This window comes from Triturus cristatus, chromosome 7 (assembly GCF_964204655.1).
Source record: "Triturus cristatus chromosome 7, aTriCri1.1, whole genome shotgun sequence".
NCBI lineage: Eukaryota > Metazoa > Chordata > Amphibia > Caudata > Salamandridae > Triturus > Triturus cristatus.
The window spans coordinates 1,429,627,752-1,429,650,823 of record NC_140590.1 but is presented as its reverse complement, the minus strand read 5'-3'; the positions used below and the strand labels follow the sequence as shown (position 1 = coordinate 1,429,650,823).

General features: G+C 43.8%; 1 protein-coding gene across 2 annotated transcripts in view; it reads right to left on the bottom strand.

Moving 5' to 3' along the window:
• The window catches only part of UBE2V1 (ubiquitin conjugating enzyme E2 V1), a 128,488-nt gene that overhangs the window by 84,869 nt on the left and 20,547 nt on the right, over nt 1-23,072 (bottom strand). The window contains exon 1 of one of the 2 annotated variants that reach the window (XM_085619153.1): nt 20,603-20,705. The exons of the other annotated variant lie outside the window; for it this stretch is intronic. Within the exon in view, the coding sequence (XP_085475279.1) occupies nt 20,603-20,660 (58 nt within the window). The 5' untranslated portion in view covers nt 20,661-20,705. Of the gene's footprint in view, nt 1-20,602; nt 20,706-23,072 lie in introns of those variants that run through there. 2 annotated transcript variants of the gene reach the window in all.

Below are 23,072 nucleotides of genomic sequence, written 5' to 3'. Positions count from 1 at the left end.
CTAAAAATGCCATTGAAGCCCCCATCTTTAGGGTACAGTGGGCTTTAGGGGGAACTGACAATGTTAGTTTTGCTTTGTGATAGCAAATCTGTGTGCATTTGACAATCCACCTTGCTATCCCAGATTTTGATATGGGGTTGCCTTTATGGGGTGGTGAGGAGGATACAAAAAGTGGTTTTGTCTTGCGAAAAGGTCTTGTTCTGTAATAAAGCAGTGCTCTTTTGACATCCAGAGTGTCAAGAGCTCTTTCTACGACTGTTTGTGGTTGTGAGAAGAACACTGGCAACTCTACAGACTGATTGAGGTGGAAGGGAGAAATAACCTTAGGGCGGAATTTAGGATTAGTTCGCAGAACAACCTTATTAGGATGTATTTGTATGAAAGGTTCCTGAATGGTTAGTGCTTGGAGCTCACTAACTCTTCTCAGAGAAATGATGGCCACTAAAAAAGCAACCTTCCATGTTAAAAACTGTAGCTCACATTTATGTAGAGGTTCAAGTGGAGGACCCATTAGTCTTGTGAGAACTATGTTTAAATTCCACACATGTGAGGGTGGTACTCTGGGAGGAATTATTCTTTTGAGGCCTTCCATAAATGCTTTGATGGCAGGTACTCTGAAAAGTGATAAGTGTTGCCTATTTTGTAAATAGGTCGCTATGGCAGCGAGGTGCAACCTAATAGATGTACAAGCCAAGTTACATCTTTGGAGATGTAGTAGGTATCCTATGATGTGTTGGATAGACACATCTAGGTGATTGATGGTGTTATGACAATATATAACAAATCTTTTCCACTTGGCTGCATAGCAGGCTCAAGTGGTGGGACGTCTAGCCTACTTAACGTTCATACAGTCAGGGGGAAGGTTAAGGTAACCAAATTCTAAGACCTCAGGAGCCAGATTGCATGGTTTAGCTGAGCTGGGTCTGGGGGTCTGATCTCTCCACGGTTCTGGGTTAAGGAGTGGGGAGGTGCAGTTTTTGGTGAGGAACCACAGAGATTTCCAGTAACGTGGTGTACCACGGTTGCCTGGCCCAAGTTGGAGCAACTAGAATGAGTCAGTGAGTGTTGCTGTAGCTTCGCACCTCCAATGGAATGAGTGGGAGAGATGGAAAAGCGTACGCAAATCTGCCTGACCAATTCATCCATATCGCATTGCCTTTGGACAATGTGTATGGGAATCTGGCAGCGAAGCTTGGGCATTTGGCGTTTGTGTGTGCGAAGAGGTCTATATGTGGTTGGCCCCATGTTTGAAAAATATGGTTTAAGAACTTGCGGATGAAGTTCCCACTCGTGAATCTGTTGCGTTTGACAGCTTAACAGTTCAGCTATGTTGTTTTGGACTCCCGGGACATGTTGGCTTAGGAGAAAAATGTTCTGTGGTACAGCCCATCTCCATATGCTTTGTGCTAGGTGAGAGCTGTAGAGAATGTGTCCCGCCTTGTTTCTGTATGTAGTACATGGCTGTCATGTTGTCCGTGCGGACTAGGACAGTCTTGCCTGATATTTGCTTTTGGAATTACTTTAGGGCTAGGAATATGGCTAGTAACTCCAGGTGGTTGATGTGGAGAAATTTCTGTTGAGGAGTCCACCTGCCCTGCATGGTGTGATGTAAAAGATGAGCTCCCCAGCCGGAGAGCGATGTGTCCGCTGTCAGGACAATCTGTGGCACTGGCTCTAGGAACGGGCGACCTTTGAAAAGGTTTTTGGTGTTCCAACACTGCAGAGAGCGGTGAGTGCGACCGTCTACCAACACCAGATCTGTTAACTGACCTTGAGCCGGTTTCCATTGTTGTGCTAGGCACTCTTGGAGAGGACGCATCTGGAGTCTTGCGTGAGGCATTATGACTATGCAAGAGGCCATCATCCCTATGAGCTGCATGAACACTCGAGCTGGAAGAGAGTGTTGAGACTGAAATTTGGTTATGAGGGCTTGCATGCTTGCTATCCTGGCTTGACTGGGATAGGCGAGCACTTTTGAGGTGTCTATTGTGGCACCTAGGTACTGTTGTATGTGGGACGGTTTTAGATGAGACTTTGCGTGGTTTACTGTAAACCCCAAGTCGTGGAGTAGTTGAATAGTGGCAAGAGTGTGTTGTACACACTGATTGTATGAGCTGGCTTTTATGAGCCAGTTGTCTAGATATGGGAAGACGTAAATGTGCTGTCTTAGATGAGCTGCCACTACCGCTAGGCACTTTGTGAATACACGGGGTGCTGTGGCGACTCCGAAAGGGAGTACTTTGAATTGGTAGTGTTGACCGTCCACTACGAACCTGAGATGTGTGAATGGGAATATGGAAGTAGGCGTCTTTGAGATCTAGAGTGGCAAGGAAGTCGCCTTGTGAAAGAAGAGGAAGGACCTGCTGAAGTGTGACCATGTGAAAATGGTCCGACTATGTAGAGGTTTAGGGATCTGAGGTCCAGAATAGGTCTCAGAGAGTCGTCCTTTTTTTATATGAGAAAATAAAGAGTAAACTCCTGTGTTTTGTTGGTGCAGGGGAACTGGTTCTATTGCACTTTTTTGTAGGAGGGAGATGACTTCCTGCTTGAGCAGTGATAAATGTTCTAACGACATTGGGCGCTGTTTGGGTGGTATGTTTGGGGGGGGGGGGGTAGAGGCGAGTTCTAGACAGTTGCCTGATTGAATGATTTGTCTCACCCACCTGTCTGTGGTGATGTTGGTCCAAACAGGCAGGAACTGTTGTAATCTTCCACCTACTGGAGTGGAATGGGCCGGTGGGAAGTCATTGGGTAGGGGTGGAGGCAGAGTGGGTGTTGTTGGTCTTGCCTCTACCTTTGTTATTGTTGCCTCTGTAGCCTCCTCTCTGGTAACCTCTGGTGAATGTAGACTGGGTGGGAGTCTTATAAGAGGTGGAGAGGTTGTCAGAGGAGTAGCCTCTGGAGGTGCCCTTGTAAAAGGGACGACGAAAGGAACGTCTGGGAGCTTGAGATTGCAAGGCTTCCATTGATTTAGCTGTGTCCGTGTTCTTCTTCATCTTTTCAAGGGATGAATCAACATTAGGGCCGAATAAGTGTTCCTGACCGAATGGTTGGTGTAAGATGGAACTTTGTACTTCGGGTTTGAAACCTGAAATGCGTAGCCAGGCAGGTCTACGCAGGAGAACACTTGTGTTGACAGCTCTGGAGGCGGTATCTGCCACGTCCAGCGCGCAACGAATGGATGTGTTGGTGAGGAGTTTCCCCTCTTGTATAAGGTGATTGGCTTTATCCTTGTATTTGTCCGGGAGGTGTTGCAATAGGGTTTCAAGCTGGTCGTAATGTGCCCTATCGTACCTGGCTAACAGTGTTGGCGTATTGGCGATACGCCATATGTTAGCTGCCTGTGAAGCGGTTCTTTTGCCAGAGGCGTCAAAGAGTTTGGACTCTTAGTAGGGGGTGGTGCGTCCCCCAATGTCTCAGAGTTGGCCCTCTTTCTAGCATTGGCGACTACAAGGGAGTCTAGTGGTACGGGGCCCTTAATGTACGCTGGGTCTGCTGGGGCTGCCTTGTATTTCTTCTTGATCCTGGGGTTAATAACCCTAGCCCTGACAGGATCTTTAAATACCTCAGGTGCATGCTTGGTAACTCCCTTTAATATGAGCAGAATAGTGGTTGACCTTTGTGGGTTATCAAAGGTGTCCATAAGGAAATCCTCTTCCACAGGGTCAGTATGCAAGTCAACCCCGTGGTATTGGGCAGCTCTGTGCAGAAGCTGATGAAAACCCATTGTGTCCTCCGGAGGGGAAGGCCTGGAGGAGTAGATGTCATCTTGTGGAACATTAGGGACATCTGGCGTACTATAATCGTCCCAGGGGAATATGGTGGAACCCCTAGTGGCTCATCATCCGCACCCCCTTCTGTGTCATCAGAGGTGTCATCATCATCCACTGGTGGAGAAGGAGGTGGAGAAGGGACCCTGAGGGGAGATGTGGCAGTGTCCCTTTTTTTAGGTGGTGGAGCCGGTAAAGGCGTATCCAATGGTCTCTTCTTTGTACTTAAAGTCAGCTGACCAGTTTTAGGGTCTTTAAGAAGAGTTTTCTGTTGAGGGTCTGGTTTAAATAGCTCACTGATGGAGGCTGGTCTTTCGGCGCGGACCGTTTCGGTTCGGAAGACTTGCGCGCCACCGACTCTGGAACGGTTTTATGCTCCTTTGGCTTGGAACGTGATGTTTTACAGTCTCTATGGCCGCGCTTGTGGAACCGTGTGTTTTTTCAGATCCAATGCTTTTTTCGGCTCCGAAGGGTGCGAATCCGAAGCTTTAAGGATCGGCTTTTTGCTCGGCTCTGAGTGTTTTTTCAGAGTTGATGGGGTGGTGCCTGTAGATTTCGGTGCAGAGTGCTTGGATGTGGAGGCAGCGATCGGCACAGAGGAGGAGGGCAGTCTCTTTTTCGGTGCCGGTGTCTGCTCTATACCTATGGTAGACTGACTCAAGCCAGAGTCGCCTGAAGGCTTAGTAGGCTTCTTTGCCGGGCCCGAGGGCGGGGCATGAGAAGCAGTCTATCGGTGTGCACCTGGGCCCGAAAGTGAAGGTGTGATCGAAGCCTTTTTCGATGGTGTAGGGAGAGGGGGGGGGGGGGGGAGGGGGGGGTCGACGTCTCTTACGACCCGCTGCCCAGGAGTGATGTCCTCGAGGTCAGAGTCATCGGCTTCGGAGGCGGGGACGAGACCTTCTTCGATGCGCTGCTGTTCTGGTACATACAGTCAAAATAATTAGGGGTATGCCCAAATGACCCTCCTATACCTGGGCAAGGGAACATCTAAGGTGTATATACAAATGGTATAGAGGGATAGATCATATTTACTTTCTGCACAAGCGTTTATTAATTACCTCGGCAAAAAATCAATTTCTTTTGGCAAGATTAAATGATTATAATACAGGCACAAGTATCTATCGGTGAACATCCAAACACAGTGTACCACAATACAGTCAATACATCGAATACAAAACGATTTCGATTTACACTACAGCACATATATAAAAACTCATATGCAAGGTAATTCAGTCAAGAAAATCCTTTCCCCTATTGGCTTATTCCATCAAGCATGTGTGCACTTAACATTGCCTAGTGCTACAACAGAGGGTAGTCCTATCAGCAATACACGGATATAAGTATTTCATCTAAATTTGTAATGCCAATACAACTTATGTATTTATTCCACAATACAGTAGACTCCTCCTTTGTCAAAGTGTCGACGCGTTCGCGTTTCAGCCTCCACTTTCTTTATGGCTTCCTCAGGACGGGGATATAATCTACAAAAATAATAACGCTAAAGTGAACTTTAAAAACCTATGTTTTACTTTTTATCTATTTGCGCTGTGTTCTATCCCTTATTTGCCCAGACAGTGCTGTTAGAAGAGGAGAATCCGCAAAGATGCGTGAACATGACCTCCAAGCCATTTGTAAAAACGTAAATGAAATTGAGATATAAAACATAAATCATAAAAAAATATATAGTAAATGTAAAATCCTACTAATACGCTTGATCAGTTTCAATATAATTACTCAAACGCGCACTTATAATAAAGACATGGTTCCAGACGCCACAGAACCCAACCAGTGGATGTGGAAAGCACACAGGGTCCTGCACCCCTTATGTACACCAACACCGAATATAGTAAAAGGCATCACCGTGGAAACCGAAGATAAACAAGTCCTAGCCCGTATCAGGGCGAAAATACCTGTGAGTTCTAATGAAGCAACCTGGTCTCGTAATTTGCAAGGTCGGCTTATAATCCAGTCCCACTCGTCAGTTAGGAACTCCTACATACGGGGGGAAAGAACTATGAAACATCCCCTGTGCATCAGAAAGGACACTATGTCATGGCTACTAAAGTTAGGCACCAAACCTCAAAACTTGTGTCTTCTCGGGAGTCCTGGGTTTCTTCGACTCCTTCAAGAAATTTTCAATAGCTAGAACCAACAAGAAGAAACAAACCACCTGTCATAAAAATGTCCGGATATTCTATGAGTCTAAAAACTATACTACGTATCTCAGACTAGGGGGCACTAACAATCCAAACTTACGTTTGTTATTAGTCCTTTTCACCGACACTGTGCTCCTTCAACGTCCGTCATCTCAACGAGCTGGCGTTACTGATTCCTAACGGACCGTCATTAAATGCGTAAACACGTGGTTACGTGGGACGTCTCTAGTTGACCAAACACAAATGAAGGACTATTTTTCGAGTAACCGTACAACTCAAGTCCTTATTGAACAGGAGAACGAAACTCTGTCTAAGTCCATTCTTGCCGTGGCGGAGTAGCCCTACTCTATCCACTAGCAAATGAGGGCGTCAATTCCAACTCTGCAAAATCGGAACCATGAACAACAAAACATAATATGTAAAAACAAATTAAATAAATGGCAACACATCCGAACCTATTCTCAACTCCTCCACATACGTCTAGAGCTATGACACTGGGTGAAATGATCACAAACCCGTGTATATGGTGAATTCTTCTCGACACAGTAGCACCCTCAATAATAAATTATAAATCTATTGATTGCGGAGAGAATTATGTGGGTTGTTGTCTCGACCCCCAAGTGGGTCCACGGTCCCATTGGCTGATGAGACATGTCAATTATTTTAAGAAAATAGCTCTAGCCCCCTCTTATAATTTATTATTGAGGGTGCTACTGTGTCGAGAAGAATTCACCATATACACGGGTTTGTGATCATTTCACCCAGTGTCATAGCTCTAGACGTATGTGGAGGAGTTGAGAATAGGTTCGGATGTGTTGCCATTTATTTAATTTGTTTTTACATGATTATGTTTTGTTGTTCATGGTTCCGATTTTGCAGAGTTGGAATTGACGCCCTCATTTGCTAGTGGATAGAGTAGGGCTACTCCGCCACGGCAAGAATGGACATAGACAGAGTTTCGTTCTCCTGTTCAATAGGACTTGAGTTGTACGGTTACTCGAAAAATAGTCCTTCATTTGTGTTTGGTCAACTAGAGACGTCCCACGTAACCACGTGTTTACGTATTTAATGACGGTCCGTTAGGAATCAGTAACGCCAGCTCGTTGAGATGACGGACGTTGAAGGAGCACAGTGTCGGTGAAAAGGACTAATAACAAACGTAAGTTTGGATTGTTAGTGCCCCCTAGTCTGAGATACGTAGTATAGTTTTTAGACTCATAGAATATCCGGACATTTTTATGACAGGTGGTTTGTTTCTTCTTGTTGGTTCTAGCTATTGAAAATTTCTTGAAGGAGTCGAAGAAACCCAGGACTCCCGAGAAGACACAAGTTTTGAGGTTTGGTGCCTAACTTTAGTAGCCATGACATAGTGTCCTTTCTGATGCACAGGGGATGTTTCATAGTTCTTTCCCCCCGTATGTAGGAGTTCCTAACTGACGAGTGGGACTGGATTATAAGCCGACCTTGCAAATTACGAGACCAGGTTGCTTCATTAGAACTCACAGGTATTTTCGCCCTGATACGGGCTAGGACTTGTTTATCTTCGGTTTCCACGGTGATGCCTTTTACTATATTCGGTGTTGGTGTACATAAGGGGTGCAGGACCCTGTGTGCTTTCCACATCCACTGGTTGGGTTCTGTGGCGTCTGGAACCATGTCTTTATTATAAGTGCGCGTTTGAGTAATTATATTGAAACTGATCAAGCGTATTAGTAGGATTTTACATTTACTATATATTTTTTTATGATTTATGTTTAACATCTCAATTTCATTTACGTTTTTACAAATGGCTTGGAGGTCATGTTCACGCATCTTTGCGGATTCTCCTCTTCTAACAGCACTGTCTGGGCAAATAAGGGATAGAACACAGCGCAAATAGATAAAAAGTAAAACATAGGTTTTTAAAGTTCACTTTAGCGTTATTATTTTTGTAGATTATATCCCCGTCCTGAGGAAGCCATAAAGAAAGTGGAGGCTGAAACGCGAACGCGTCGACACTTTGACAAAGGAGGAGTCTACTGTATTGTGGAATAAATACATAAGTTGTATTGGCATTACAAATTTAGATGAAATACTTATATCCGTGTATTTCTGATAGGACTACCCTCTGTTGTAGCACTAGGCAATGTTAAGTGCACACATGTTTGATGGAATAAGCCAATAGGGGAAAGGATTTTCTTGACTGAATTACCTTGCATATGAGTTTTTATATATGTGCTGTAGTGTAAATAGAAATCGTTTTGTATTCGATGTATTGACTGTATTGTGGTACACTATGTGTTTGGATGTTCACCGATAGATACTTGTGCCTGTATTATAATCATTTAATCTTGCCAAAAGAAATTGATTTTTTGCCGAGGTAATTAATAAACGCTTGTGCAGAAAGTAAATATGATCTATCCCTCTATACCATTTGTATATACACCTTAGCTGTTCTGGTACATAGACGCCCTCCTGGAAGATGTCATCGGGGATGGGTGCCGACGAGTGACCCATTGTTCTCCTGGCTCGACGATCTCGAATGGTCATCTTCGAGCGGAAAGAGGCACAAGCCACACAGTCTCTGGCCTCGTGCGCCGGAGACAAGCAGAGGTTGCACACCTCATGCAGATCGGTGTGGGGAAATTTCGACCCACATTGAGGACATTTCTTGAATGGCGTCCTTTCCATGAGCCAGATACCAAGGCCCAGGTAGGCCCAAAGGCCTTAGTCAAAAACCGGAATCGAGGACTTCGATGTTGAAGAGATGCGCAACAACTAGGGTTGGCGATCGAAAACTACCGGAGATGGGTGAAGGATTGCGCGTCAAGAGTGGAATCGGTGACGGTTCCGAACTGGAGTGCGAGAAACACATCAGAGCCCGATGGCGGAAAAAAACAATCTGAAGATGGAGCAGATGCCCATGCGCACTATCATCCAAAGGAGGGGTCACTTATCTCGTGACTTCCAAAGACTTTTCCAAGACAAAAACAAGTGCAAACATCCGGGCCCAACACCAGATGGCGATCTATGCTTAGTGTGTGATCTGCAGCGCATATGCCTTGAAAAAATGCTTTTTGATTCAGTTGTGCATGTTCCTTATAGCCAGGGAAACTGACCTTAGCAGAGCAAACCTTTTGTTGATACCATTTTTTGGGGAAAAACAAGCTTTTTTGTGGAGCACTTTATAATTTTCCCCCCCAATTCCCCCAAGTTGTGCTATATTTTGGCCATTTACATAGTACCTTCAGGGGAATCCACAAACCCTGGGTCTCTTTGGAATCCCCAGATGTTGAAAAAAGAGGACGCAAATTAGGCATGGATACATTTTGTGGAAATAAGGTTATGGAGGCCTAAGCACGAACTACCCCCCTATAGCCAAAAAAGGGCTTAGCATTCTAGGATACCACGGAGTTAGTTTTGCACTAGAGGTTTTATTTTTATTCTTTATGATTGACCATGTATTCTGTGGAATTAAGTACACCCTGGCATTAATAAGGATATTGCACTTCTCTGTTTTCTACGACCTTATAAAGGAACTCTGCCTTCCGCCTTGTTCCTCTATATGGTTATGTAACTCCTCTGGGACTTGCAATACCCTTCTAATGTATGGTGGGTACTTTATCCCCAATATACCTGGCGGAGCCAGAGCTAGTTATTTTAGGGAGCAAGTTAAATTTATGAGAAGTAACTATAACTGGTGAATTTTAGTGGGGTTTGTATTAAATGGTATATTTAAACTGACATTTTCACCCAACTATAACGTCCCTTTGTTTTCTGCAATAAATTTCTAAAGTTAAAAAAACCATGTAAATTACATGATTACAATTCCTGACTAGAACGTCACTAACATTTGCGTTTTTGTTTCAGTGGATTTATTTTAATATTTTTTAAAATCTGAAAGTAGCATGTCCATTTCCGTGCACCGTGCAGGGACAGGTCTGCAGCTAGGTCCTGTGCTCAATACACCCATGCACACGGGTATATCTCCTACAGACTACTCTAGCCAAGAGTAATTTGTAGTCTGCAAAAACAAATCAAACAACAACCCAAAACAGTGGCAGTTGGTGACTTTTTAAATCAGAGGCGAGCATAAAACAATTTACAAAAAAAACAAGTTTCACTTACCTTACAGTGCAAGTCCCCGATGTCATCCTCTATGTTCTGCAGCATATACTCGCTGATCCTGACTCCAGTCTGAGTGCGAGGTCCCACAGCCAACTCCCCTATCCAATCAAGATGCTGCTCTCATGCTGTTAAACCGCAAGAGTGAAGTATCTGGATTGGCTGGAGCGGGCTGGCTCTACGCTCTGAAAGGCACTGGAGGCCTGCGCCTGCTCTGCAACCCAACTGTCTAAGAGAGCTGGGTAGGAGAGGTTTGAATTGCACATTTGCTTGGCTGTAGCAAGTTAGCTGGGCAAACCAACATGCGCACTTCAAAGTGAAGTGGCCAATCCTCACTGCTGCCAATCAGCAGCAGTGATGCACTAGCTTTGCCCACACACTCAGTTTGCTGGCAGAAAGTAAAAAATAAAATGGTAATAAAAACATTTTATTAGTATTTTATTTTTCACGCTTTCTGTGCAGCAGGGTGGAGGAAGCGACACTCCTCCGCTCATATGGATGAACCGCCGAGGACCCAAAATACGCAAACAATTAACCTTCATTAGACTATCTTCAACGAACCAGTTGTCACTGGCATCCCTTTTGTAGGTTTTAAGCACTACTTTAAAAGGTGTTTTCCAATTTTGGAGCTTAGAGTAAGTAGCATTTGTCTTGATGGGTTGTCTACTTTGTGGGAGAAAGTGAATACGGATTGTGCACTACTTTCCCAAAAAGATTTCTAAACGCTCTGAAGTCCTCCCCTTCCCTACTCCGCTGCTGGGTTCACATTAGTAATTGAGACCTCTGGGGACAGAGGATTCCTTTCTTCTTAAACTTCACCAGCAAGTTCCCCACTGTGCATGCACTATTACCTTAAACTAGCATTACCAGGCCCTCATCTGCCATAGCTTAAAGCCTTTTGGATATGAATGAATTGCATTTCAAAAGCCTGTGTCTATTGCTGCAAACTAAAGTCATGCATCTAGACACTTTTCAGAAAAAGTCTGTCAGAGCAATTTGCTTCACTAATAATCACTATGACGTCAAAACGTGTGATGCTCCTATAGTTTAAGTCTCTAGTCTGTGGACCACCCAAAACACTTTAATCATCCCACAAAGAAACTCTTACTGAGTGAAAGGGCAACAACTCTACAACTGTGTTCCTTAACCAAAGTCTACTCAATTTTGCTTTCTACAATGAATCTGCTCAATACAATTATATAATTCACTTGCCTGCATTGTGGCAACTAAATTTACTCATTCTACCTCCTGCACCCTCTTGTACTAGTCACTACGTAACTCATCCCAACCAAATACATTCAACCAAATCATACATGTCAAACACAGCATCCAACACTTCCTGTCCTCCCTAAAACCCTTTCATCCCTTAATACTCATTCACACTCATATAGGCACACTGGGCACAAACACACAAACACCCTGCCCACTTTTCAGATCTCCTTTACTGAAGGTAGATATTCGGTTCATCAGAGAGCCCTAACCACCACATAATCTCTTCGATTCCACAATATCATTAGATGATAGTACAATATCCACTCGCAATGCTCTCACAAATCCAAAAGGACTCTCAGAAACAAACTTGGTTCAACCATTATCTACTTCTCAACCTACATTCACAAAGCTTTGAACGACTTTCCTCACCCCAGTCTCCAGGACACATACCACCACATCTTCTGCCTCAATAATCACACAAACATGAAAACATCTTGGCTGTTCCCTCTCTATCGTCACCACACACAATACATTTTGTGGTCCCCAACCTAATCACAAATCAAAAGAACAAAGGTTATGGGCAACTTGTTCCTGGATCGCTTTGCTTTGATCTACCTGACACTTCAACTACCACACAGATTATCTACAGCAACCTCAAGCTCATCCTCTTAGCAGGCTTCCAACCCATCCTCCTGACTGTACCAACTGCAACTTACTACTGTTACTTTGACTCTTCGAAAATACCACAAAAGATGCACCAAAGCCATCCATCACCACATCCGATCATTCAACAGCCTTCCTATCAAAGTCTTTTGAGCACTATTTGACTGCACTACCCTTCACATTTTATACCGATGCCCTTTTCTTGGCTGTTAGCCCTGAAGATCAAAACACCAATGATTGTTGGTGCTCTCTTAAAACAAAGGTCTTCGAACACCAGCAGAAAACTTGGGAGAAGATTAGTAATACCTTCTAATTTCCAGACTACCTGCTACTCCTCAAAAACAAATGCTCCACAACACAAGCATTTGTAATGCAATAGGTCTCTCATTTGCGAGAATTAGAGCTACTGGCATTGTAAATGACAATGTCTTTTACGTATTTATGTTTGAAGTAGAGTGGATGTATGTGGTATGTGTTTTGACAACAATATACCTCCTTCACACACAGAATCCTGCACAGAATCATAATCACAACTGAAATATGTTACCATTGCACTGCCTTCATCAGCTACAGAGCGCTCAATCGTGACTGGTTATGTATTCATGAGGGCAACTCAGGTGAAAGTATGTACTATAGAAAAGTAATATGCTACACAAAAATTGCAGAGGCATAAAACAGTGCAAGTAACTAACGGTTATGAATTGTAAGATTAAGTTTCACTTTCAAATAGCTTTATTCAACAGCATGTATCAAAAGCATCGAACAGCATCTATGCAATTAAAAAAATCTGTACGATAAATGTAGTACAGAGGGTTGTTTAAAAGTCTCATGAGATAAAATTAATAGCAGCATATTTTAGTTAAAAGCTTTAATCAAATTTCATAAAAAGATTTCATTCTAGGATACTTTGTACATATAAGGGAGAAATCAATCATAGTAAGCAGTGTATAAGAATATTTAAGGTGCTAGTGCTATCTATATAAAAGTTAATATTTTGAGAGTTAAGTGGCAGACCAGTATAGTATAAGGTTTATACACCTATGAGAAGTCGTAACTGTCTACATTGGGGTCACACCTCGTGTAGCTCTGATTCTAATTAGCCAGGCTCGGCCTAAAAACGTAGCCACTCCGCATGAAAATAGGATACTAGGATCAGATTTTAGAATGCGCAGAGCGGACCGGTAGTCGCGAGTGCCCATGTCGCTGCATATTGGTTTTAACCACTTGCTCCTAGCTGTAGCATATGCAGGGCAAGCGAAGAGGACGTGGGCAATGCACTCCACCGACGCTGCGCAGCACGGACAGTGCTCTGTCATATTCTCGGCTATATGCCACTTTGGCATATAGGAGTTAACAGGGAGCGTGCCGAACCTAAACTGAATGTACAGAGTCCTATTCCATGGGACCTGAATCACATCTAGATAGGGCTCCAAACATCTAGCTTGCTTAAACAAGAGGAACTCTTCTGTCAATCTACCCAACATTGGCTTACATAGTTCTTGCCTGTCAAACCAAGTACGGGTATTCTTACATATATAGTTATTGTTTACGATATTTCGGTGCAGTTTGTGGGTCTACACTACCTGGGTTACTAACTGGCGGGGGCTTACCGAAAATTAGGGTACACTTACGGGCGCATAAACATTATTTTTATTTTATATTCCTCAAAGCGCGATTACTGTTGCTTGCTTTCGTGCAACACTGTACAACATCTGTGTAACTTTTAAAATACATAAACAAAAGGTAGGCTCTTTCTAGAGATGTTTGATGCAGTCATTTGTACCTGCACTTAAAGTGGTTGACGTTACTTGCCTAACATACAACATACATGGGAAAAATTTTCGAACCTTTTAAGGGAAAACTATAGCAATGCGCTTTAGATTTAGGAAATTGGATTAATTTCTTGCAACATTAATTTTTTGTAGCAATTCCGCTGTTGTCTGTAGCTCTGCGTTACACACTTGTTAGCTGTCCCTTTTGCAAGTCTTTACATAGTATGTGTCCACCAGCTTGTCTCCCTCCAATTCACCACCGAAAGCAAGACGCCCTGTACTTTCGCCACATGCTGCGCGATTTTTACAACTTCTTTACATGGCAGGAAAGCACCTTCTTATCAATGGCGCCATCGATTTGCCTCTTGCTTTGTTCGTTCCCACACAAGTGAAACATTCCGTCTAATGACTTTTTGCCACCTTCATACAGTTCCAGGTAGAGTCCTTCTTATCAACCGCGCCATCGATTTGCCACTCACTCAATATGCGCTTTCAAGCCACAATTAGGCACACCCTTTCACCATTGCTACGCGTATTCTTACAGCCCCCTTCTATTTCCTAACACTACGTTGGCTTTTGTTTCAATTACATTTAAAACAAGCATTGGCATAGCCAATAGGTCTCGCCTTTGGGACCTTGTAAGTGTTTAGCCATGCAACAGTTGATGTTGTTGCACCAAGGATATTGTGCTGCATAACTAAATACTTATAAGGTCCCAAAAGCGAGACCTATTGGCTATGCAGCAGGTTTCCGTGCCTTTATTTTTAAAAAGATTAGGATGTTATCTGAATTTCTGAACAATAAAACGGAGGGGGCGACTAGACGTTAGGACATGCCTCTCCTCTCCCTGTCCGTCTCACTTTCGTTTTCGGTCTAATTTTCTGCTTTTTCCTACACTTGTATTGTACTTCTCTTTTTTTAGCCCTTGTCTCGTTTTTGTCTATTTCTAAATATTTATTGCTTGACTTTTCTTCAGTATTGCCAATTGTTCTTTTCTTTTTGTCTTCTACGTCCCTGGTTTCTTTTGTCAGTTCCTTCCTCCTTGTTTCAGATTTTCTGCTCTTCCTGTCTTAATGCAACTCTTCGAGTCTGCCCGTTTCTCCTTAGTTTTCCCAGACTTTTCATGTGCTTCTGCGTTTCCCGCGACTTGCACTCTTGCTCTGCTTCTAGGAGTGCTTCAGGTGGAGGCATATATCTGCTCTGTTACTTATAATCACGGAGTGTCTCTGCCTCAGCCCAGGAGGATACAGCATATACTGCGAAATCCAACCCCCCCCCCCCCCCCCCCACCGACCCGCACCTCTCTTGCTCTCTCGGCCCTGTGTGTTCTTATACACGTCCCAGACTGATTAAACGAGAGGTCCCTGGTTTGTCACAGTGCATGAACTTTAAAATTAGTCAGAATATTTCGGAACGCGTCTGAGTCACCCTATCAGGGGCTACCCTCCCAGCTGATCTCTGCCACCCCCCTTCCTTCTTACTAGGAACCGGGAGGGGGGCTGGGGGTTCAGGAGTTCCAGGCCCTCTGCCTAATTCTTCTGAGTGGCGGGACCACATACAGAAAAGAAAACAAACCCCCCTCCACGCTGCGCCTGGAGTCCGTGTAATGAGTCGAGACTAAAGCATTAAAAACGCAATAGGTCTCGCATTTACAAGAGTTTGAGCTATTAACATTGCAAATGGCAATGCCTTTTATTTTTGTTTTTAAAAGATAAATAAAAGGCATTGTCATTTGCAATGTCAATAGCTCAAACTCGCGTAAACGCGAGACCTATTGCATTGCAGATGCTTGTTTTTTTAGGTGCTCTACTTCAAAGGTTGGACTGATAAAGACTGTATGGAATTCACTCAGATCCAAAAGAAACACTAGAAGGATCATATAAAAGGTAATCATAACAAACGCTTCCAAAACCTAATTAGCACCTAAAGTAAAAGACACACGCCATTTCAGTTCTACAATGATATTTTCCTGCCGCTGTGACCAAGTCTCAATTTCTGTATTTATCACCGTCTGTTCATGACAATCATCTTTGTTTTTTTCCTATATATGATTACCATCCAATGCGCAGTCTGTTGGGAGGCATACTGAGGCTTTCAAAGAACAGAGGAGCTTTGACCCCTTCTTCCATTGCTTACCATTGGTTGGCTTCCCTAGTCACTCTTTTGCCTGCTTCTTATCCACGTCCCAACATGTCAATCATTTGTTTGTCCCTCCCATGAAGCATTGCCTCTTTAAAATATATTTCACTGATTGGGATTGCTGCTTCCACTGCTCAAGTACTATGACACTCAGTTATAGTTTTTGTATTTTCAAGCTGTCTCTGTAGGTCTCTCCCCCTTGCAGTTGTCCAACTTCCTCTACCCGCCCTCTGCCTTTTGCACTCATCTGTTTGCTCCCACCTGTACCCTCCAGGCCGCTTTCCCTCATCCTCCTGTGTTCCTTTAGCTCCCACCTCCATATTGATTTCATGTCCACTTCTGTGTTGTTTTGGCTTTTCAACCCACCCTTACTGTGTTGTTAGAAGTTCACGCCCACTTTCCCAGTGTTGTTTCTACTCCTCAAGCCCACTTTTAAAAAAAATAATGCTTTTGTGAATGTTATTTTCTTGGTAGTTATCGATGCAACTTGGATCGGTAATTAAAAACGAAAAAAGGACTGCTGTACCAAACGTTTTTTTTCTTCCCCAACATTTAACCATGTGGTACAATATTATGGATGATTTGCTGTGTGGCTAAAAGCCACTGGCACAGTCCATAGTTGACAAAGGAAGGACTATTGGCTTTGCCACAGCTGGTTTTCTAAATGAATGTTATGACTAGAGAAAACCAACAACCACCACAGACCGTTACAATCAGATTTATACCGGTGACAGTTACAATACACAGCACTGCATAGATGTTAAAGCAAATGTAGTCCTACGCATTTGACAAATATGATATGTAGAAGACAAAGATAAAATTGTATAATGAAACATATTTGGGATTTGTTGGATAGCCTCAAAGCAGGGATCTATATATGTAGATATAAGTAGCAAGAAGAATGTAATATGTCAAATCCGAGGTCGTGGGATTGCAGCAAGTGCAAAGAAAGAAGTAGGTAGAAACTACTAGACCAGCATGGTATTTTATACGCATGGGTTGATGGACAGGCATGGACAACATTTTAAAAACAAGCATTTGCAATGCAATAGGTCTTACAGTTACACGAGTTTGACCTAGTGGCATTCTAAATGGCTATGCCTTTTATTTGGGTTTTTAAAACAAATAAAAGGCATTGTCATTTACAATGGCAAAAGCTTAAACTCGCGTAAATGCGAGACCTATTGCATTGCAAATGCTTGTTTCACCTCTTGTCAGTGGCGTATGATATAATTTAAAGCTCTGTGTCGGCCAATGGTTGATTTTCCAAAAACACTAGCTGCAAAACTGAGCATATAAACAGGGTCGTAAAGAGCTGACGCGTGCCAGATGTTTTATTTTAACAGCGCAGACTCCGAAGCAAGCACGTGAACACCCACGCAAATTCAAACGATTTCCTAAATACACAGTTTTTGTTTTTTTAAATGCAGCCAAAGCAATCAGTGCATTCGAAAGCGTGGCAACGCAAGTTCGAGTGATTATTTGGCAGTATACCCATTTCACATTTGTACTTTATCACAAAACATTAACTGTTGTTTTTCGAAGGCGCAGCCTTTCCTTTGGAATCTGTGTTGTTTTGTTATAGTGCACACTCACCACATTGGAATTACACGTAGTTAAGTCTGTGGGTTAGTTTCAAGGGTGATTGTCAAAATTCCCGAACTAAAAACTGACACTGGTGCAGTAACAATGCAGACAATATCAGTCAAAGTTGGCTGTGGCTTTACCTCCGACGCTTACAGCATTGATCTACCCTTTGGCTCTGCTCACGTTGCACACATACCACGAACATACAGAAGGAATATACACATTGGTTTAGCACTGGCGAATCCAGTGACCGGACCGGGGCTGGATCCGTTCTTCCGCAACGATGTCACCGGTTATACATGCTGCAGAGGCGCCGGATCAAGTTCACTAAAATCTCTTGCAAGACGGCGAGTCAAAGCTCGGCTGTGGAGACCGCGGCAACAGTCTATCTGGAGGAAGCAAATATAGGGGCTTGATGGAGACAGAGAAGGATAAAGGCAGCGGCATGTAATGAAAGCAGAACGGGCCTCAGAGACAGGGAGGGAGCAAGCAGGAGCTGTGATAACGCCGCGAGCCACTGCTGTACGCGTGCACATCTGTCCTCTGTATGCGTGCCCATCATCTATCCCCCTTCGGCAGACAAAACGACAATAGATCTCGCCAAGGTGAGCTACGCATGCGCTGCATCGCTAGGCGAGACCTAAAAAACTGCTCTTGGAATTGTTGTGCCTCAATCTGGTTACATATATGTTTTGTTTCACTATGAAACTTTAGATATGACATAACACCTTAAAAATATCACACAAAAAAAGAAAGTAAAGGAATTAGAAGGATGTAGCCTCTCCAATACTATATCCCAAATATAATTTTCAAGGTTACTTCTAAAGCTTTGATTTACTCGGGAAGCTCGGTTAGATGGATTCCTTCTGTCAACTGTGCGGAGATCCACGTCCTATGCTTTTGTGGTGACATTAGGGTGAAATTTGACATGCATTTCGTCATACTTTAGGGCGAGGCACACCAGTGCCTATCAAAACAACATAATATTTTCTGCTTTCTTAAAATGCAAGCAATTACATTCAAAATAACGCAAAATAGAGCGGATTTACTTTGTGACATTTCTCTATCATTTTTACATATCTCCAAAGGAACAGTTAACTAGCTGATAGCAAGAAGATAGATGTGCAAAAGTTGAATATTTTCACCGCCAAAAAGGTTACAGAGCAATCATCATTTGTAACAATGTTTCCACAACACAAAACAATGTTTTTTGCAAAGGCAGCAAAACAGGTAAAAATATCCAATCACAAATTGGATAGGTTGTATGTAAAAAGCAGAACATTAACCACACTTACTAGAATAGAAAACGTTGCGCTCTGCATGTGCAATTTGCTGCCCACTAGCATGAGCTCCACAACCTTACAGCCATGCTCGGTTCCAATTTTCTTTTTCAACATGTAAAGCTGTGGCTCAGAATTGTGAATAAAGGACAGCAAGGGCTACGAGTACCTAAATTACCATAGTAACAAGCATTTATTGCATTGCAAATGTTTAACTTTAAAACTGAGCGCGACGCTGCTTTAAGGACAACGCACTCTGTTTCCTTCTTTTTTTTTTTTTTAAACTTTAGCACTGAGTGCGGTGTCCCTGAAGCGGGCACCGCCCTAAATATGAAAGTGTAAAAAATATATATTTGACAGAGCGCGGTGTCCCAGAAAATTGAAAATAATCGCATAGTCCCTAAAGCGGGTGCCACGATCATTACGCAAATTCCCCAAAAAACAGCCGCCATTGTCCCCATCAGTAAAAGACACACAATTGATGGACGGAATGCAGAACAAATCAAAACAATCACCCCCAGTCAAGAGATCTGGGTTAAATCCATAATTCTTTTGCTCACCATGCCACCCCAGTTTAGACCTGGCCATATGCAAATCAGTCTTGACCCTGTGCTCTCCATGCCACTGGAATCAAGCTATCCTGGCTGAAGAAGGGTGAAACCCCGAAACCGGTCCTAGGATGCTTGTTTCCAGTCCAGGGAAGACCTGGCTTGGCAGTACAGGCTGGACTGTTCCCTTGAGGCACAGGGTCAAGACTGATTTGCATATGGGTGGGTTCAAACTGGAATGGCATGGTGAGCAAAAAAACGATGGATTTAGGCCCAGATCTCTGTACTGGGGTAAATGTCTGACATTGTTCTGCATTCTGTCCATCAATAGTTTTTTTTGCAATTGTCCCCATCAGTGGCAATACCAAAAATAGTGCTCATCCCCTAGATAAAGCAGGCCCTGTAACGATCCAAGTAAAAGGTCCAGTCGTTATGGGTCCTAAAAAAAAATTTTAAAAAAGAGGAGACAAGGCAGGACTAACAAGCCTCATGATGAACCGGAAGCCAGCATTTACAAAGGACAATGACACCAGCCAATGAAAAGTATGGGCAGAGAGTGGGAGAGGCTTACACAGCATACTCGACTACTGTATGCCTCGCAGAGCGAGCGGCACACGCGTGCTGCTGCTCGGCCTTAAAACTCACCCCATCGTCCAGTTTATTTGTTTCCTTCTATCCAAGTGGTAGTCTGATTTCACAGCTCTTAAAACTAACATCATGGGTCAGGAATCCAAGTAAGTCAAACCAAGCTTTAACCAGACAGCACAGATGCAGCAAAGAAGGATGCATGCAGAAAGCAAGAGGAGTGGCCCACATTAATGCCGTACATATAATATACTAAAGTTTAAGATATTTTATCATGTGTTTTTATTTTCCATTACCTGTATATTGGTTTTTATTAACCTAACACAAAGACTGACAATATTGGCAATCATTGGGATGTGCTTATGAAAGGACTCCTAGGTGGATCTGTGGTCTGGTTTAATAAGCACGACTGTCAGAAGCCACAGCACCTTCAGAGTAACGTTTTGAGAGAACAGAAACTGCTGCTCTAGCCATTCTATCAACTGGTGAAATATTACAGCTATGTCACAAACTGAGTGTAAACAGCACTATACGCTCTTCCTACAGTCTCAAAGCTCAAGTTATCTTGACCGTGTATTGTTACTTTAGTTGAAAAGCATAGGGACTATGATGAAAACCAGAACCAAAATTTCTTAAAGTAAATGTAAATCTTAACGTGGGAGTGTAGACAAATGGTAAAAAGGTTCATAGTAAGAGACACAAAATTGATGGACAGAATGCAGAACAAATCAAACATTTATCCCCAGTCAACAGATCTGGGTTGAATCCATCATTCCCTCTGCTCACCATGCCACCTCAGTTTAGAGCCAGCCATATGCAATTCAGTCTTGACCCGGTTCCTCATCGGAACAATTCAGCTCGAACTGCCAAATCAGGTCCATTTTGTCACTGTAAAAGTCAATACAAGTTTCCTCAGCTAAAGCTGTATTCTTGATGATTTAGCATGGCAAATTAGGTCATATGAGGCCAGCGGTCGTCGCTGTGGACAAGTAGGCACTATTACACATGTTATGGCACTGTCCAAAAATACAATCCTTCTGGGACTCAATATTGCCTGATAGCAATGTCACCTATCTCACAGATGGGTTGTGCGGGGGGAGAGCTATCACTCTGGCACTGGGCGCCGCCAAGCTGGGGTTACTTTCTAAGTGGGGAACAGATGGAGTCCCAACCAGGGTGGAATGGTTACATAAATTATGAGAGGAGGTCGGCATGGAGAAAATCATGGTAAGCCTCATGCCTAAACTCCCCCGATTTGATAAAAAATCTATAGTAGCTCCCCAAGTTTTATCAGCGGAATTCTCAGAACGTACCTGCCCGAGATATCTCACGCCACACAACAAAATAATGTATTCCCATGAGATAACAACTCCCATGAGAGAGCAGGTCTCCCTCACGGGAATAAAGGCCACCATTAGTTACTCAGTCTCCTCTCTAATCTTACTTTTCTCCTCCTACCTTGCCTCACTTCATCCACAAGCGACTATCATCATATTGACCTCCTTACCGGCCTGTGGATGTAGGTGGAAGCTATTGTTGGATTTGCTAAACTTTTAATAAAAAGATTTAAACCATATAAGGCCAAAGGTTTAATGGGTACATCAGGAGCAAGGTCAAGATAAAATGCAAGCCCCAGTAAAGTACAGCGTTAATAGAAGGAAGCTTTATAATAAGAGTTAAATTTGCACCACCAAGAACTTCAAAGAAAATACTTCAGGCGACGTCATACGCAGGCTACAATGACTACTGAATGGGACCACAATCCACCCGGACAGGAAGGAGAGAGCATCATTTAAAGAAGTGTATAAGATAATAAAGGTTCCCTCAAATGCCCCAAAACAAAGGCAACTCCTGTAATCATATTACCTCATGGTTCAATCTTTACTAGCCTCAAACATGATGGCCCAGTTTTATTCTCATTATGCATATAAACCATTTTTTAGAAGCAATGACCTCAGGATCACCAAAATTAGAGAGAACTGAAGACTCGGTCCTAGCTGCTGGACTAATAGATCTGGAAACCGAGGAAGGTACTGGAAAAAGACTTTACTAGCCTCAAACATGATGGCCCCATGCGACCCTGCTCCTCCAGGCTCATGGAGCTTGGCCAGCAAAACTATCTTTCCCATTCTTTTGGATCTACTGAACTCCTCCATAGTAAGCAGGACAGTTCCCACGACATGGAAGCACGCTATGGTGCGCGCTCTACTGAAAAAAACCTTCCCTTGACCCGGCCAACCCCAGTAACTATCGCCCGATCTCGCTACTCCCATGGGCGTCAAAAATCTTGGAGAAACACGTCAATACCATCTTGACAACGTTTTTCGAGGAAAACCACCTCCTCGACTCTTCCCAAACGGGCTTTCGAGCCAAACATGGGACAGAGACCGCCCTACTGGCGGTAACTGAGGAGGCAAGACGGATCCTGGATCGAGGAGGGTCAGTGGCAGTGATCCTCCTCGATCTAAGTGCCGCATTTGATACGGTACACCACAAAATCCTGCTGACCCGCCTTGCCGACTTGGGAGTGACCGGAGATGCCCTGACATGGTTTGAATCTTTTTTATCAGGCAGAACCTTTCAGGTCTTCAACGGCACATCCCGCTCATCCAGTCGTCCTCTGGGATGCGGAGTCCCGCAGGGCTCCTCTCTAAGCCCTACGCTCTTAAATGCATACATGAGACCACTGGCTGGGATTGTTCGTCCGCATGGTGTCAATATCATCTCCTATGCGGACGACACCCAGCTGGTGGTTTCCCTTGCACAGAAGAGCGACCTCCAGTCACCACCAGACCTAGCGGCCTGCCTGGAAGACGTAAAGAGCTGGATGATGAGCTCATGCCTAAAGCTCAATGATGATAAAACTGAGCTCATGCTCCTGGGCCCGGCCTCCCCTGCCACCATAGAGCTGATCTGGCCACCAAGCATGGGAGTGGCCCCACCCCCCAGAGACAACATCAAAAGCCTAGGCGTTTGGCTCGACAAATCTCTGAGCCTCAATACACAGGCCACCAAGATATCAGCCACTTGTTTTGGCCTCCTTAGGGTGATCAAAAAAGTCCTTCCCCTCCTCCGTTTCGAGGCCAAACAAATAATCATACAGGGCCTCATCCAATCTCGTCTGGATTTTAACAACGCCCTCTACCTGGGAGCACCAGACTACACCGTACAAAAGCTTCAACGCACCCAGAACTGTGCTGCCAGGGCGCTGCTGGGAATCCCTCGGAGGACCTCAATAAAAACCGGCCTAAAGACC